The sequence below is a fragment of the Mus caroli genome, chromosome 1 (assembly GCF_900094665.2).
Source record: "Mus caroli chromosome 1, CAROLI_EIJ_v1.1, whole genome shotgun sequence".
Lineage (NCBI taxonomy): Eukaryota > Metazoa > Chordata > Mammalia > Rodentia > Muridae > Mus > Mus caroli.
Genome location: NC_034570.1, coordinates 147,112,369 through 147,128,035, shown reverse-complemented (window position 1 = coordinate 147,128,035; position 15,667 = coordinate 147,112,369). Strand labels below are relative to the sequence as shown.

Sequence of the window (15,667 nt, the reverse complement as noted above, 5' to 3'; positions counted from 1 at the left end):
TGTGTATGATGTACATGTGTGAGTGTGGGTGCACATGTACCATAGCATGTGTGGAGGTCAGAGGTCAGTCACAGCATGTGTGGAGGTCAGAGGTCAGTCACAGCATGTGTGGAGGTCAGAGGTCAGTCACAGCATGTGTGGAGGTCAGAGGTCAGCTTTGGGAGTTGGAACTTTGGTCTACTCTGGGTTCCAGGTACTGAAGACAGATAGATGGTTGAGCTATCTCACAGCACTTGTTGCTTTGAGACAGCATTTACTCTATAGCCCAGGTTGGCCTTGAACTCTAGGTGACCTTCTGTTATGTCCCTACTACCCCCCAGTATCACTGTGCTGTGGCACATGTGTGGCGTCAGAGGACAAGTTTTGGGAGTCGGTGTTCTCCTCCTATCATGTGGGTCCTGGGAACTTGAACTCATTCCTTCCGTCTTGGCAGGAAGCACCTTTATCAGCTGAGCCATCTTACCATTCTCAGCCCAGGTGCTTTTTGTTTTGTTTTTTTAATGTGTTTGTTTGGTTGGTTTGGTTTTACAAGGCAGGATCTCTCTGTGTAGCCCTGGAACTCACTTTGTAGACCAGGCTGGCCTTTAACTCAGAAATCCACCTGCCTCTGCCTTCCGAGGTGCAGGGATCAAAGGGATGCATCACCCCCCCATCCCATCCCCCAGTTCACTTTTAACCATAGGTTTCTTCTTAAGATGGTACTCACCCTAGCTCTCTGAGTTGGAGCAGCCCTTCTCAGCTGCTATCACCAGTCCTGACAGAGAAGTCACACTCTCAGCAAACCTAGAAGTAGTTTTGAAGCTTGTGGGAGCTGGCTCCGGCCTGTGGGCAGGCTGTCTGTTTCTTCTCTCACCAGACTTCCTGGTTTATTTCCCAGATGAGATAGGTGTGATGAACCCCGAGCCACATGTCCGGTTTCTACTCATTTGACTGTCATGCTTGAAGGATTTCAGAAACACTTCCTTTTTGGAATAGAGTCTGTGTTTTTCTTTTGACACTTTTGTACCATGTCATAGAGGCAGATTGCAGTTTGCAGACTTACCTAGAAATCTTATTTTGTAGCTTTTAAAAAACCCTTATTAAGCAGGGTGTTGTGTTACCACCTATAATTCTAATTTGGGAGCTGTATGCAGGCAGATCCGGAGTTCAAAGCCAGCCTGGGCTATGTGAGATACTGTTTGAAAATAAAACAGAGCTTTACTTTAACTTGGTGAGTGTGTTGGTAATCCAAACTGAGGCAGGAGGATTACTGTGAGTTTGAGGCAGGCCATCCTGGGCTATATAGTTAGTGAGTACAACTTTGGACAACACTGATTTACCATGCAGTTGGTAACCTAGAAAATAAGTATATAATCTGACTTTTGAAGAAAAGCATATTAAATACAATACTGGAGAGCAACTCAAGGTTGACGTTCGACCAAGATAGGAGTCCCAGGAACCTAACAAGTCTTCATACAATTTTTTTCTGGAAAAATGCTTACCATCATTTTTCATTATTATTTAAGACTATCTATACGTATATATGTAATTAAACATATAATAAAATATACCAAATACATATACATAAAATGTATGTATGTATGTATGTACATAAATGAATTGTCTACATGGCATTACTAATGTCTAATATTTCTGACCTGAGCCCCTTTGTTTCTCCCCTGCTGTTTCTCTTTGGTTTGTAACCAGGATGGGCTTCTCCTCTGTGCTCAGAGCTCTGTTAGAATTAATTGTTGAAGGCCTTGGCTGATTCTGTGACCTTCCTGGGAGGAATTGTATTTATCTGTTGGCAGTCTAGGAACGCAGCTCGAGTTTGCTGTTAAACAAACACACTCTGAGGTTTTTGAGATAACAAAACTTTAGGTTGCAAAATCCACTGGAGTGTTGCAAGGTTTCAGGGGACTCTGTTCCGGTCTTTTGAAGGAGAGACAGACTTTCCTTTCTTCTACCTTCTGTTTCTGTCTAGGACACTGAGGACATGGCCATGTGGGTCCTTAGCGCTAAGGTGGTATTCTATTCGACTTCTGAGTCTGAAGTCCAAACAGGCCCTAGGTTTTGCCATTCTGTAAAGAGCCTGGCCTTGGGTCCTGTATAGTGAAAGGACCACATGCTGTGTGGCCACCAGTGCTAGCATTTGGCAAGAATCCACGTGTTTATCACATGTCACTTAGGGTTCTAGCTTTTTTAATCTTTCATTCTGTGAACTTGGGCCAGCTTTGCAATGAATTTATAAAAAGATTTTAAAAAAAGTTTAATTATGAATTTATGCACACGTGAGTGCCGGTGCCCTGGGAGGCTACAAGGGGTGGGTTAGATGCCCTGGAGAAAGGAACAGGCAGTTGGGCGTTGCCTGACTTGAGGGTTGGGAATGAACTCAGGGCCTTTGCAAGAGCAGCAAGCACTCAGCCACAGAGATTTAGGCCCTCCAGTCCCAGCAATAAGCTTTAAAAGCAAGTGGTTTCATTCTTAATATTTTGTTCGGTATCTTCACAGTCTCATGTGGAGCTCTGTTCAGGGGCCTCGTTTCTCACCTTGCCAGAAGTGGACCCATAACTGTACATGGACCCACCCTAGACTGCTGTGCTTCTCTCTGAAGGGCGCGCTGTGTTTGCACCATGATGTGTGCACTCGTCTCTGTTTGCTTGCTTCCAGCTTAATGGTTCACTGCTGCAGGATATCAACTTAAGGTTCAGTTTTAAATATCCAATTATTCTTATTTCCCGTAGGTCACATTACCATGAAACAGTTGATAGCCAAGAAGAGGCTGTTGGCAGCAGAGGCGGAGGCAAGTATCTTTTTGTTTTGTTTTTGTTTTTTCGGTAAAGTGACATTGTGAATATTCCTCATTTATTTAGTTAGGTTTTATTTTCTTTTTTTAGACACGTTCTTATGTAACCCAGGACTGACCTGGAGTTCCTGGTCCCCACCCTCTGCGCTTTGCTTTATTTTATTGCTGCTGTTGTGTGTATGTATTGAGCATGTATGTGGAGGTCAGACGGTGACTTACCAGAGTCCGTTCTCTCCTTTCTGATGTGAGTCCTGGGGATTGAACTGGGGACGCCAGGCTTGCCAGCACCCACCTTTACCAGCCGAGCCATCTCACTGGCCCAGCCCCATTTTTATTTTTATTTATTTTTAATTTTTTGAGACTCCCAGTCTAATCCAGGCTTGGAACTGTAGCTCCTCGTACCTCTGGCTCTCCAGTGCTGGGATTACAAGTGCCTGCCACCTCGACTTACCCATTATAAATAGTTATCTGCCTTTCTTATAAGTTGAGATGTTGCTGTGAACAGGAAAAGAAGATATCCCTTTGTCATCCCACATAAGAACGCCGCATATTGCCCTTCTCTCTGGTTCTGTCCATCAGGGCCATCATCTGGCTTTTGCAAGCAAATCTGTGCATGGTGAACCCTGAGAGCAGCTGGCGCAAGTGCCCATGTGCATGTGCACGCGTGTAAGTGCATTGTGAAAACCCCTGCTGTGGTTCTTAATACATCTGTTCATATTCAATGTTTTGAATCTAGAATCTAATTACCTGACAGGGAAGGAGAAATAATTTAAAAAAACTATTATGAAGCCATTTTAAATGTGGACAGACTGTCCTATGAACCATATAGACTCAGCAGGGCCATTAAGTTTTCCAAAAATGTATGATTTTAGCCGGGCGTGGTGGCACACGCCTTTAATCCCAGCACTGGGGAGGCAGAGGCAGGCGGATTTCTGAGTTTGAGGCCAGCCTGGTCTACAAAGTAAGTTCCAGGACAGCCAGGGCTATACAGAGAAACCCTGTCTCGAAAAACCAAAAAAAAAAAAAAAAAAGTATGATTTTATTTTGAGTGTGCTAAATTTTTCCCTTTTCCAATGAGATTGCTAGCGAAGTTCACTGACAGAATTGAAGTTATACTCCGTGTCCAATGACCGACTTTAGTCTTCTAGTTACCTTTAAAGGCCAGAGGATGTCATTCCCCTTTATTTTAATTTCTTTGAAACCTTGCACTTTCCTTTCCGGAGCCTTGAATGATGCTATCACTAGAAATATTAGTACAAGACCCTGTTTGTTTAACATTAATGGATTATTCTCCACAATTCACACTCTAAGGCTGTGGTTCTCAGCTTTCCAATGCTTTGACTGGATAATTTAGTTCCTCACGTTGTGGTGACCTTCAACCATAACATAGTCTCTTTGCTACTTCATAACTGTAGTTTTGCTACTGTTATGAATCATAATGTCAATATCTGATGTCTGACTCCTGTGGTGTGCAACCCTCAGGTGGAGAACCCACTCTTCTAAGTGTATTTGTGATGTCTACTGAACTGTTTTATAAAGTGGTACTCAAGAAAGCTGCTAAATGGCATTTTACATATTTTATGTGTGTGTGCACCTGTGTGCTCACATGAGTGTGTGGGCGTGGCACATGAGTGTGGAGGTCAGACGACAGCTCCTTCCATCAGGTGGATCCCAGGGCCTGCATGCAGGTTGCTCGGTGTGATAGCAGCTGCCTTTATCTGCTGAGGCATCTTGTGGTCCAGACAACGTTTTTTTCTAACTAGTACATCATTATTCCAATATAAGGGCCTGTTTAAAAGACTTATTACCTAGGTAGGTAGCACATATATGCCTGTAATATATGAAATCCCAGCAGTTGAGAGGTTTTCCTGACTCCGACTTTAAGGCCATCCTGGGCTACATAGAAGACCTTGTCTAAAATGTGGAGCTGGAGAGATTGGTCAGTGGTTAGAACACTTGATCTTGCAGAGGACCTAAGTTTGGCTCCCAGGACTCACTCTAGGTGACTTACAACCTCCTCTAACTCCTTCAGCCCTAGGGGATCTGACTCCCTCTTCTGGTTTCCATGGTCATCGGTATACATGCGATGCACATACATACACATGTCTGTACACACATACACTTAAAAAAATAAATCTTTTAAGAAGATCACCAGGTGCCATATTTTAACTGAATCAACTTAAGAGTGACGTTGGGGCCTAGAGTGGTGGCTCAGTAGGTAAGAGCACTGGCCACTCTTCCAGAGGATTCCAGTTAGACCCCCAGCACATCTGTGGAGCTCACAGCCTCTGTAACTCCAGTCCCTGGGGATCCACTGACCTTGTCAACCAGTGTCCAATGCACAGAAATATGTGCAGGCAAAGTACCCACCCATGCAGAATAGTAAATAAAAGAAGAATGAAGTTAGGCTGCTAATTAGCCCCAGGACAAGTTGACGTCATAGGCTGGACCATAGTGAACAATGGGCAAAGCTGTTCTCCCTGAGAGTCTACAGAAAGCATGACGACAGATTTCCATAAGAGAGAAGAAAAAGCTGAAGTGGCAGGAACATTTTCATACAATTTCACAAATCCACCAGGGAAAGAATGTGGAGAGGGAAGTAGTGGTGAGGGGAGGAGGGGGTGTCAGGAAGAGCACAGAATTGGGGGAAGCTCCACAGATCCAAGCTGTCTTAGTTAGGATTTTATTGCTGTGAAGAGACACCATGACCAAGACTCTTATAAAGGCAGACATTTAACTGGGGCTGGCTTACCCTTTCAGAGGTTCAGTCCATTATCATCATGGCAGAAAGTGTGGCAGCATCCAGGCAGACATGATGCTGGAGAAGTTGCTGAGGGTTCTACATCTTGATCTGAAGACAGCCAGGAGACTGCATTCCACACTGGCCAGAGCTTAATTTAAGCATAGGACACTTCAAAGCCCATCCCCACAGTGACACACTTCCTCCAACAAGGCCACACCCACAACAAGGCCTCACCTCCAGATAGTGCCACTCCCTGGGCCAAGCCTTCTAACACATGAATCTATGGGGGCCATACCTATTCTTTTTAGGCTTGATTTTGTTATTTTAGGACAAGCTCTTGCTATGTAGCTCAGACTGGACTTGAACTCAAAACAATCCCCCTGTGTAAGCCTTGGAGTACTGAAATTACTAGTCTGAGCTCCCCTGCCCAGCAAAAAGCTTCTTTAAAAAAAAAAATGAGTACTCTATTTATCTGTTTCATGTATTCATGAATAAAACTATTAACTTCTGGGAACTGTGAGATGCCTTACTGAATACAGGCTCTTGCCACCCCAGTCAACAGCCTGAGCCCAGTCCCCAGAATCCAGCTGGTAGAGAATTCAGGAATTGACTCCCTAAAATTGTCTTCACATGTCTACATTTGTGCTGTGGCACTTATGTGCCCATACTGACAACAATGCATAAGTAGTGAGCAAATGCAAGATCCCTCGGTCCAGTCACTAGGCATCTGCAATGAGAGAGAAAGGAATGAAGTGAAGAAAGGAGTCGTGGAGGAGGTGAACTTGAACTTAGCCCATAGCACGGATTATGTGTGGGACGAGGCTTTAGGGTTGTGAGACATCGTTCCTGCTGTTAAGGGCCGGCAGCCGTCTGAACGGTGGTGCGGGGACAGACACACTGTCTCTCAGTTCTTTGATGGTTATTTATGCTCTACTGGGGAGCAGTGGAAAAGGGTGTTGGAAAGTTGGCCTTCCATTGTACGTTTTCCTCCGTTTCATGCCTGTGTGGTGTATCTCTTTTTATCTGCTTGCTTTCACTTTATTCCTTCACCAACCAAAACACTGCACCAGATCCTCAAGTCCCAGCTCATCCTTCTGACTTCCATTTCCTCCCATCTGTGATTTGAGTACTCCCCGTTCTGTCCTCCTGAGTTCTTAGTCTACAGTTTGATTGATTGAGGTACGTGGAGAAAACGGAGGGCCTCGAGTGCTCTCTCCTGAACCACTGAGCTAAGTCCCCAGCTCCATTTGTTTGCTTGCTTAGGGATCCTTAAGGTATCTGTCGAGTTGACCCGGAACTCAACTCTAGCTCAGGCAGGCCTCAGCTGGCCACCTCCCCCCCTCCACCTTTCTGCTCAGATTACAGACCCCTGCGTGGTTCCCTGCATTTATTATGTAGTCCTCTGTTCTAAATGAATCATTACACTCCATTTAATGAACCCATGAGTGATTTGATATAAATGTGTTTGATCAGCAGTTGTGGGCTGGGCGTATGGCTTGCTTGGTAGAGTGTCTTCCTAACATACGTGGGTCCCTGGGTTTGATCCTCAGCACCTCTGCTACAATGGACCCTTTTTCTTTGTCCCACTGGCTTCCAGTCAGAGGTCAAATCTCACTTTCTATTTGGCTGTGCAGGTCTGCTTACATTCTTCTGAGTTTCTTTTCTCATTTGACTTAGTCTACTGTGGAGACTTGGGAAAGTCAGGTTGTTGGTCTTTTTATTTCATCATTAAAAAAAAAAAAAAACTACAAAGTCTTTGCCCTTGGGAATGTTCAGCCTTCCAGATAAAGACGAAAGGGCCATCCATGTTTAATGTAGACTCACAGACCCGTCCGTGTTTAGTGGAGATTCACAAGGCTCATGTGTAGACTCCTAGGGTCCCGTCCATGTTTTGTGAAGACTCACAGGGCTCGGCCACTTCACCTGCCCAGCATGCTTCATGTTTCTCTGTCCTTGTACTTCATGCACTGTACAAAGTGGGTGCTGAGTAGCGTGATCAGTTAGATACTTAAAAGACTGTGTCAGGTGGTGTCCATGAGAAGGACTTGCCCAATTTTGGAGGTTTTGAAGACTTGTTAAGAAGCTCTATTTATTATTATTGTTGTTGTTGTTGTTGTTATTTTGTGGGGGTGGGAGTTGGAATTTTTTTTTTGTTTTCTTTTTTGAGACAGAATTTTACCTTGTAGCAGGATCTTAGCTTGGAGCCCAGATTGGCTTAAAACTTGAGATAGTCCTCTTGCCTCAGCCTCCCCAGTGTTGGGACTGCAGGCTTACCCTGCCTATTGCTCTACTCTGTTTTATGGTTAATGAAGCCAAAACATCAAAATTAGTCAAAAGATAATGATTTGCGTGACTCTGATTGAGGAATACATTTTCCATATGTTCTATTTAATATCTCTGAAATTGAATAGATACACTGGGCTATGCGTATAATTCATGCTCTCTCCCTCTGCTTCCTTATCCCCTTCCCTTCCCCATTCCCTCTCTCTCTCTCCCTCTCTCTTTCCATCCTGTCCCTTCCCTTCACCATCCCCTCCCAGGGAAACAGGCTCTCATGTAGCCCAGGCTGGACTAAAGGCATGATGAGGTTGAGGTTGTGAACTCTTGATCTCAGTCACTGTCCCCATGCATGGATGTGTCAGGTCTGAAGAGGAAGCTTTTTAATCTTGGTACCTCACAAAAATCAGCATCCTCTGGATTAGATAGAACACTTTAAATAATGAGAAGAGAGCTGGGCATGATGACATACACTCATTAATTATCCAAGCACATGTGAAGTAAAGGGAGGAGGAGCAGGAGCAGGAGGAGTTGTTCAAGGTATCAAGTTTCACGGCTGGGCATTTGAGACCCTGTCTCAAAACAGTGCAGACAACAAAACCACCACAGACAGAGAAGACACTCTGATTCTCTTCCAGTTATATAACTCACTTTTACTAATAAAAGATATCCACAATTTAAGATTTTTATCTTAATGTTATATTGCCACACCAATTGGTTTTACGAGCAGGAGGAATATATTTTATTACATACTCCCCCCTCCCATTGTAAATGTGGTATAGGTTCATTGCAGAAAACCCCTAAGAGAAGCATAGAAAGAAATAGCTACCAACTAAATGCCCATCACCGCAAGATAACATTCTGGCTCATTTTCCTTTTTTTCTGTCATACACACGGTTCCATGTAGACAGATTGTGCGAAGCTTGCATCTATCTGAATAGGGAGAGTGCACACACACATCCACTCACACACGTGTACATTGCTGTGTTTGGTTTACATAATGTCTTAGGTTTTGTGCTTGTATATTCTATATTTTGAAGTGATTTTAAAGTGTTCTCATTGTAGTTTTTTGTATGGATGTCTCATTGGTTAACTATGAGGAATATTATATATATGTGTGTATATGTATATATACACACACATATATTTTATATATATACATATATATATATAAATAAAATTTCAGATAATGTTTGGTGGAGAGCAGTATCGTGTAATGAAGTCTGAGGGTGTATGAACCCAGGTTTTTCCCAGTGTGACAGCTGACAAGTTCTGGGATTTTGCATACACCACTTTACCTGCATTTATTGATTGATTGATTGATTGATTGGTTTTTCAAGACAGGGTTTCTCTGTGTAGCCCTGGCTGTCCTGGAACTCACTCTGTAGACCAGGCTGGCCTCGAACTCAGAAATCCNGCCCTGGCTGTCCTGGAACTCACTCTGTAGACCAGGCTGGCCTCGAACTCAGAAATCCGCCTGCCTCTGCCTCCCAAGTGCTGGGATTAAAGGCGTATTCCACCACTGCCCGACCTACCTGCTTCTTTTAACTAACCCTCCCAACTCCAGGTTAGGGAAGGAACTCAGGGCCTTGCTCCAGCTCAGCACGATCTGTCAATGAGCTACAGCCGTAGCCTTCAACTGACTTTTTTAAAGCTTAGGTTTAGGCCTATGCCACCACTGCCCGTCTTGTCTTGTTTTAATAACCACTCTCTATAGTCTTTATTAGCAAAGATTAAAGCAGTCCAGCTGTCGTGTGTCTAGGAGAGCTTTAGTACCGGCTGGTTCCGCAGTCGTTTGGAACTACATAGTCACTTAAGTGACTTCTCTGAGTGCATAACATACAAAAGGTGGTATTCAGTTAGACATGGCATCAAGTGCCTGTCAGCTCAGCATTCAGGAGGCTGAGGCAGGAGGATCACCTCCAGTTTGAGGTCAGTCTGGGCTAGAGAGTAAAACTCTGCTTCAAAAAAACCAAAAACAAACAAACAAAAAACAACAAAAACCCAAAACAAAACCAACCAACAGAGACATTGAAAGTTGGGAAGGCAAACAGGCAAAAGAGAGAGAAAAAGTAATGAAGGAAAAGAAACAGGAAGACTTTCCAGGGTAGACCTAGGGGCTCAGTGAAGTCCTCAACCCAGGACCCCACCCTCCACCTTCCTTAATGTTGCTTGTTTTGTTTAGAAAGGTCGGGTTTCTGCTGCGCCACTGTGAGGTTGAAGGGTTCTTTGTGCTGAGCCAGGCACTGAGTCAGAGAACAAAACACTTCCCAGGCTATTAGAGGCCATGCCGAGTCAGCAAAGGCTTCCTAAAGCCAGCTTCGAGGACACTGGGATGAAGTCATATGGGTTTTTGAGGTGTTAAAAAGCGGGGCCCTGATTGGTTTGCTCTGTGCTTTTTCTCCCAGCGTACTTGGAAGTTTCCCAGCCTTTGAAAGAGTTATTTTACTCATCTACAAATGAATCTTTTCTTCTTTCAGTCCCCAGTCCATTGTAGCCTCTTTCTGAAAGTCTTTCTGGAAGAACTGCTTTCTGAGTTGTGGATCTGAGCATGTACGTAAATCTGTGCCTAAAATGTCCGTCCATCCTTCCCGCTCACCCGCCCCATCCCTGAGCACTCGGGCTTTTATTGTGTAGGTTCCTTGTTGTTCTCTGTTCTCGGGATCTTTCAAGTGACTGGAGTCAGACTCTGTTTTTTAAAGACAGCGCACGTTCATTGGAGCTCCACACACAGTGCATTCCCCCTGGATTTCTGTTCATTTGGTCTCTGTTGCTTTGAAACAGGGTCTTATTCTATAGCCAAGGATGCCCCAGATACATACAGAATGGCCAGCAATCCTCCTGCCTCAGCCTCCCAAGTGCTGGGATGCTTGTTAGATGATCTAAACACTTTGCTAGTCGGCTTCTTTCTTCCCCCTCTGCATCTGTCCCTCCGGTAGGGCCCATTGGTGAGTGAAATTAATACAAACCGAAGCACAGGTCAGTCCTGAAGCCTCCTCTGTCGCCATGTCACTTCAGGTTTCTCGGGCTTTATTCCGACTCGCTGTGCTCATGTTTTGAATTCTAAATAACATCAGTTCCATGTGTTTGGTGAATTCGGAAGGCAGAAGACCCCTTCGCTAGGCGTGTCTTTCTGTTCCCCCTCACAGAGGGGTGACATGGAAGTAGTCCCTAGTGTCCTCCCCAGGGATTTTTGAAAGGAGGTTTAAGAAACTTTATGGTCTCCACAAAGGAGTTTTCCTGAGTCCCACTGGCAGCGGCTTCTGCTGTCTTTAATTCCTCAGAGAAAGACATGAAGACATGACCATATTAGACACCTGATTATAATGCTGTATATAAGACAGGCTGCAGCTAATGATTGTCTTGGATTACAAATTTGAGCTCAGGGGGAGTAAAAGGCAGGAGTTAGTCCTGTGGAAATGCCTGTGTGCCCTTTGGGGTTTCAGAGGAGTTAGTCCTGTGGAAATGCCTGTGCACCCTTTAGGGTGTCAGGAAACTTGAGACCTTCTGCCTCACACTGGCTGCCACCATTGGTGCTTTAAGTTCCCTCTCATGTTGTCCTTGCTGTCCTGTGACTCAGGGCTGGCTTTCCGTGTGACACTGTGCTTTCCCCTCATTGTTAGACAAAGGCAGAGGTTCTGCATTCATCGGTAGGCACACAGTGGATACGGAGTTAGAGCTGCGTCGGTCGTAGCTAGGTGTAGCAGCACTTGCCTGTAATCTGTATTCAGGAGGCTAGTGGGGAGGGGTGCCTTGAATTTGGGGATATCCTAGGCTCTATAGCAGGCTTATTTATTTATTTTTGTCTTAAATGAGAAAAGAAGAAAAGTAAAAGACTCATCAATTAAAATAATAACAATAATTATTGTTATTATTATTATTAGTGTGTGTGTGTTGTGTGTGTGACTTATGTGTGATGTGTATGTGTGACACTTGTGTGGCACGGCACACATCTGGAGGTCAGGAGAGCCAATGCTCCCTTTCTACCTAGGGTTCTGGGGGAGTCAGATTTGGTGTCAGGCTTNGGTCAGGAGAGCCAATGCTCCCTTTCTACCTAGGGTTCTGGGGGAGTCAGATTTGGTGTCAGGCTTGCACTGGGAGCACTTTTACCCCCCCCCCCCCGTTGGTGACTGCTGCCCCCATAACTTAAGAAGGCCATGATTCAGCTGATATTGACTGAGTGGAGGTCTGACTGCAGCAGCCCTTACTGAAGTTTGTATAGCTTTCTTTAACGAGTCTCATGCTTTTATTCCCTTTAACTTGATACCTGGGTGTGTCACACTGGTGGCAGGGTGTGAGGAAAGCTGGCCAAGAGAGGTGGCTCGGAAACCTTTACCATGTCTAAGAGCTCTCCTTTAATGCTGGGTAAAAGATGGAAGCTTGCTGCGAAGCTCAGGTCATGCTGAGTGAGGCCTTGCATGACTTGTCCCCTGCATCTTTCTTCCCATTCCTGACTTCAGTTCTTAGCACTTGTCTGTTTCAACAGTGAAGAACTCTATTCCTGTTATTTCTGGAACGTGCCAAGGGCATTGGCGCACTGCAAATTCTCACAAGCACAGGGTACTGGGGTTGTCATTATGTACTGCCTCTGTAGTCTCTCAGACTGCCCAGAATCTGTCCTAGCCCTGGATGGGATCAAAGGACCCTGCCCCTTCTCTCTCCGAATTCTCCTTCCACAGGGCAAAGCGTTTACTCTTTAAAAAGCTTTATTTTGGGGCCTTGTGTGGTTAGCATATGACTTTAACCCAGCACTTCGGAGGCAGAGGTGGGTATTACATCTCCATCTGTGTCACTGTGTCACCATGTCACCGTGAGAGCATTCTAGCACTCTCACTACCCTTCCTGTGGTTACATGCACAGTCATCTCTCAGATTTATTTTTATTTTATTTACTTTTTCCCATTTATTCTTTTTATTTATTTATTTTTTAAGACAAGGTCTCTCACTAGAATAGCCTATGCTATTCTAGCGCTCGCTTGTGTAGCTTGGGCTAGTCTCAAACTCATAGCATATTATAACCTGAAAAAGCATAATATATAAATATATTCAAAGGCTGAAAGTATTTGTCTTAAAATGTTAAGATCAGGGTGGAGAGATGGCTCAGTGGTTAAGAGCACTGGCTGCTTTTCCAGAGATCCCGAGTTCAATTCCCAGTAGCCGTATCGTAGCTCACAACCATCTGTAATGAGATCTGCTGCCCTCTCTGGCAGGTGTACATGCAGGCAGAACACTATAGATTACAAATAAATAAATCTTAAAAAAAAAAAGTCAAAAACAGCTGAAGGCCTAAACCAATAACAATTGTATAAACATTTTATTTATGGTGGGGTTTTTTTTTGAGACAGAGGATCTTCCTGCGTCTGTTTCCTGAGTGTTTGGATCACCTGTATGTACCATTTCACATGACTCTACATATATATTTTTTATAAGATGGATTTATATATAAATATAAATGCACACTCTTAAATGTTTTATAATTATGTGTGTCAATATTTAGATGTACAGCTCTGTACACACATATATTCATGTTTTATGATTAGATAAGTACATAAGTTATGGAATACAAGAATAAATATTATATGGACATAGATTTGATACAGAGTGACATGGTTTAAGATGTAAATTGTGGGGGCTGAAAAAATGTCTCAGTAGTTACAAGCACTTGTTGCTCTTGCGGAGGACAGGGACTTGGGTCTCAGCACCCACGTGGTAGCTCACAGCCATCCGGTGGGTCTGGAGCCCTCTTCTGACCTCCACAGATACTAGGTGTGCACATGGTGCACAGATACACATGCAGGCAAAACACATAGAATAAGATAAATCATTTAAAAGAGCTGTTTAGAATATAAATTGTGGGAACTTGGGGGCAAAAGGATATCTTTAGGGGAAAAAATTGTGATAATTACATAATATAGATATGATGCACTGATTTTTGATCAGGGTTAGCTTGTTGTCTGTGTAGCAGACTTGAGGCCAGCCTGAGCTACATGAGATCCTATCTAAGGGAAAAAAGGGAGAGGACAGTGGAGGGCATTTATTTTTAATGGGGTATGCATTGTTACTGTGTTTTCAGTAACTGCGTCTGTCTGTAAACTCACTGTCTAGTGTGGCTTCCTGTTGAAGGGGCTCTGTTTAAGGAATCCCTTCGTCCCTTCAGAGCAGCGTCAACAGCCCACAAGCATGAGCTGACATCTTCCTTTGTCTGTTTTAAACCTCAAGGAGCTGAAGCCACTGTTTATGAAGGAAGTTGGATGCCACTTCGATGACTTTGTGACCAACCTCATTGAAAAGTCCGCATCTCTGGACAATGGTGGGTGTGCACTCACAACCTTCTCCATTCTTGAAGAAATGAAAAACAACCACAGAGCCAAGTGAGTATGTGATCGTTGTCTCTCAGTGTAGACACCTACTCCCCCACAGCTCGGCGGTCAGATGCGCAGATGCCCGTCACAGGTCTGGCCACTTTACTTCATTTACTTTATTTTCTGAGTTAGATTCCTACTGTATAGGCTTGGCTAACCTTGAACTCTCTATGTAGACCAGACTGGCCTCAAACTCACAGAGCCTGCTTCTGCCTCCCAAGTATTAGGATTAAAGATTTTTTTCTTAATATGGAGTTCTGTTCATTTATTATCATAGCCTTAAATTTTTTTTACATTTATTTACTTTGTATGAAGGCATATGTATGTATGTTTGAATGTATGTATGTATATATATGTATGAATGAATGAATGTATATATGTATGAATGAATGAATGTATGTATGTATGTATGTTTGAATGTATGTATGTAAGTATGTATGTATGTATGTTTGAATGTATGTATGTATGAATGTATATACGTATATATGAATGTATGTGAGTATGTATGTATGGATATATGTATGTATGAATGTATATACGTATATATGAATGTATGTGAGTATGTATATATGAATGTATATGAGTATGTATGTATGAATGCATATATATATCTATGAATGTATGTGAGTATGTATGTATGAGTATGTATGTATGAATGTATATATATATGTATGAATGTATGTGAGTATGTATGTATGAATATATGTATGTATGTGTGTATGCAAGCATACATCCACAGTGTACATGTAGAGGTCAGTGGACAGTCTGTGATTATCAGTTCTCTCCTTCTGCCCTGTGGGTCTCATATTGAACTAACGATGTCCGGTTTGGTGACGAGTACCTTTACCTGCTAAGCCATCGCCCTGGCCCAGTATGATGTTTGCAACATGTATACGCAACCTCCTTAGCCAAGCCCCTCATTGTGTGGCTGATGCTATAGCTATCTGCAACAATCTGTAAGATCCCACAATGGGGGATTTAAACCAGAGTCCTTGCTTTTAGCTACATCATTCCATGCCTGTTACAGTTTATTCGGTTTGTACTTGTAATAATGTGCCCTTTAGTTAGGATGTATTTTTTCATTTGTTCAGTCACCAAAAATAAGAGGGAAGGTATCAATGGCTAATATGTGCTAATTTGCTGTTCTGGGTTTTCTGCCAATGTCTCCTAGAGAAGGGTTTTGAGAAGCAATAGCAGTGCCCAAAGTAAGGTAAGATGGTATATAAGGTGCTAAAATGTGAGTTTTTATTACCCCAAAGCAGCTGACATGATCAGAAGGCTGCTAGGAGTTGATGTAAGTTCTTTGCCACAGGAAAGAGCTCCACAAACATCCAGGCAGAAGGTGCTGGCTGCCAAGCCTGAGTTCAGTCCTTGGTTTAATGTGGAGGAAGGAAAGAGCTGACTCCTGCCAGTTATCTTCTGACCTCTACACGTGCATGTGCCACTCTCCACTGAATAAGAAATTGAATAAAATGCAGAAAGTAGACATACATCATGATAG

General features: G+C 43.5%; 1 protein-coding gene across 2 annotated transcripts in view; it reads left to right on the top strand.

Moving 5' to 3' along the window:
* Soat1 (sterol O-acyltransferase 1) overlaps nt 1–15,667 on the top strand; it is a 45,400-nt gene that overhangs the window by 14,537 nt on the left and 15,196 nt on the right. For both annotated transcript variants that reach the window (XM_021172125.2, XM_021172134.2), the window contains exons 3-4: nt 2,724–2,782; nt 14,024–14,175. In XM_021172125.2, the coding sequence (XP_021027784.1) occupies nt 2,724–2,782; nt 14,024–14,175 (211 nt within the window). The remainder of the gene's footprint in view (nt 1–2,723; nt 2,783–14,023; nt 14,176–15,667) is intronic.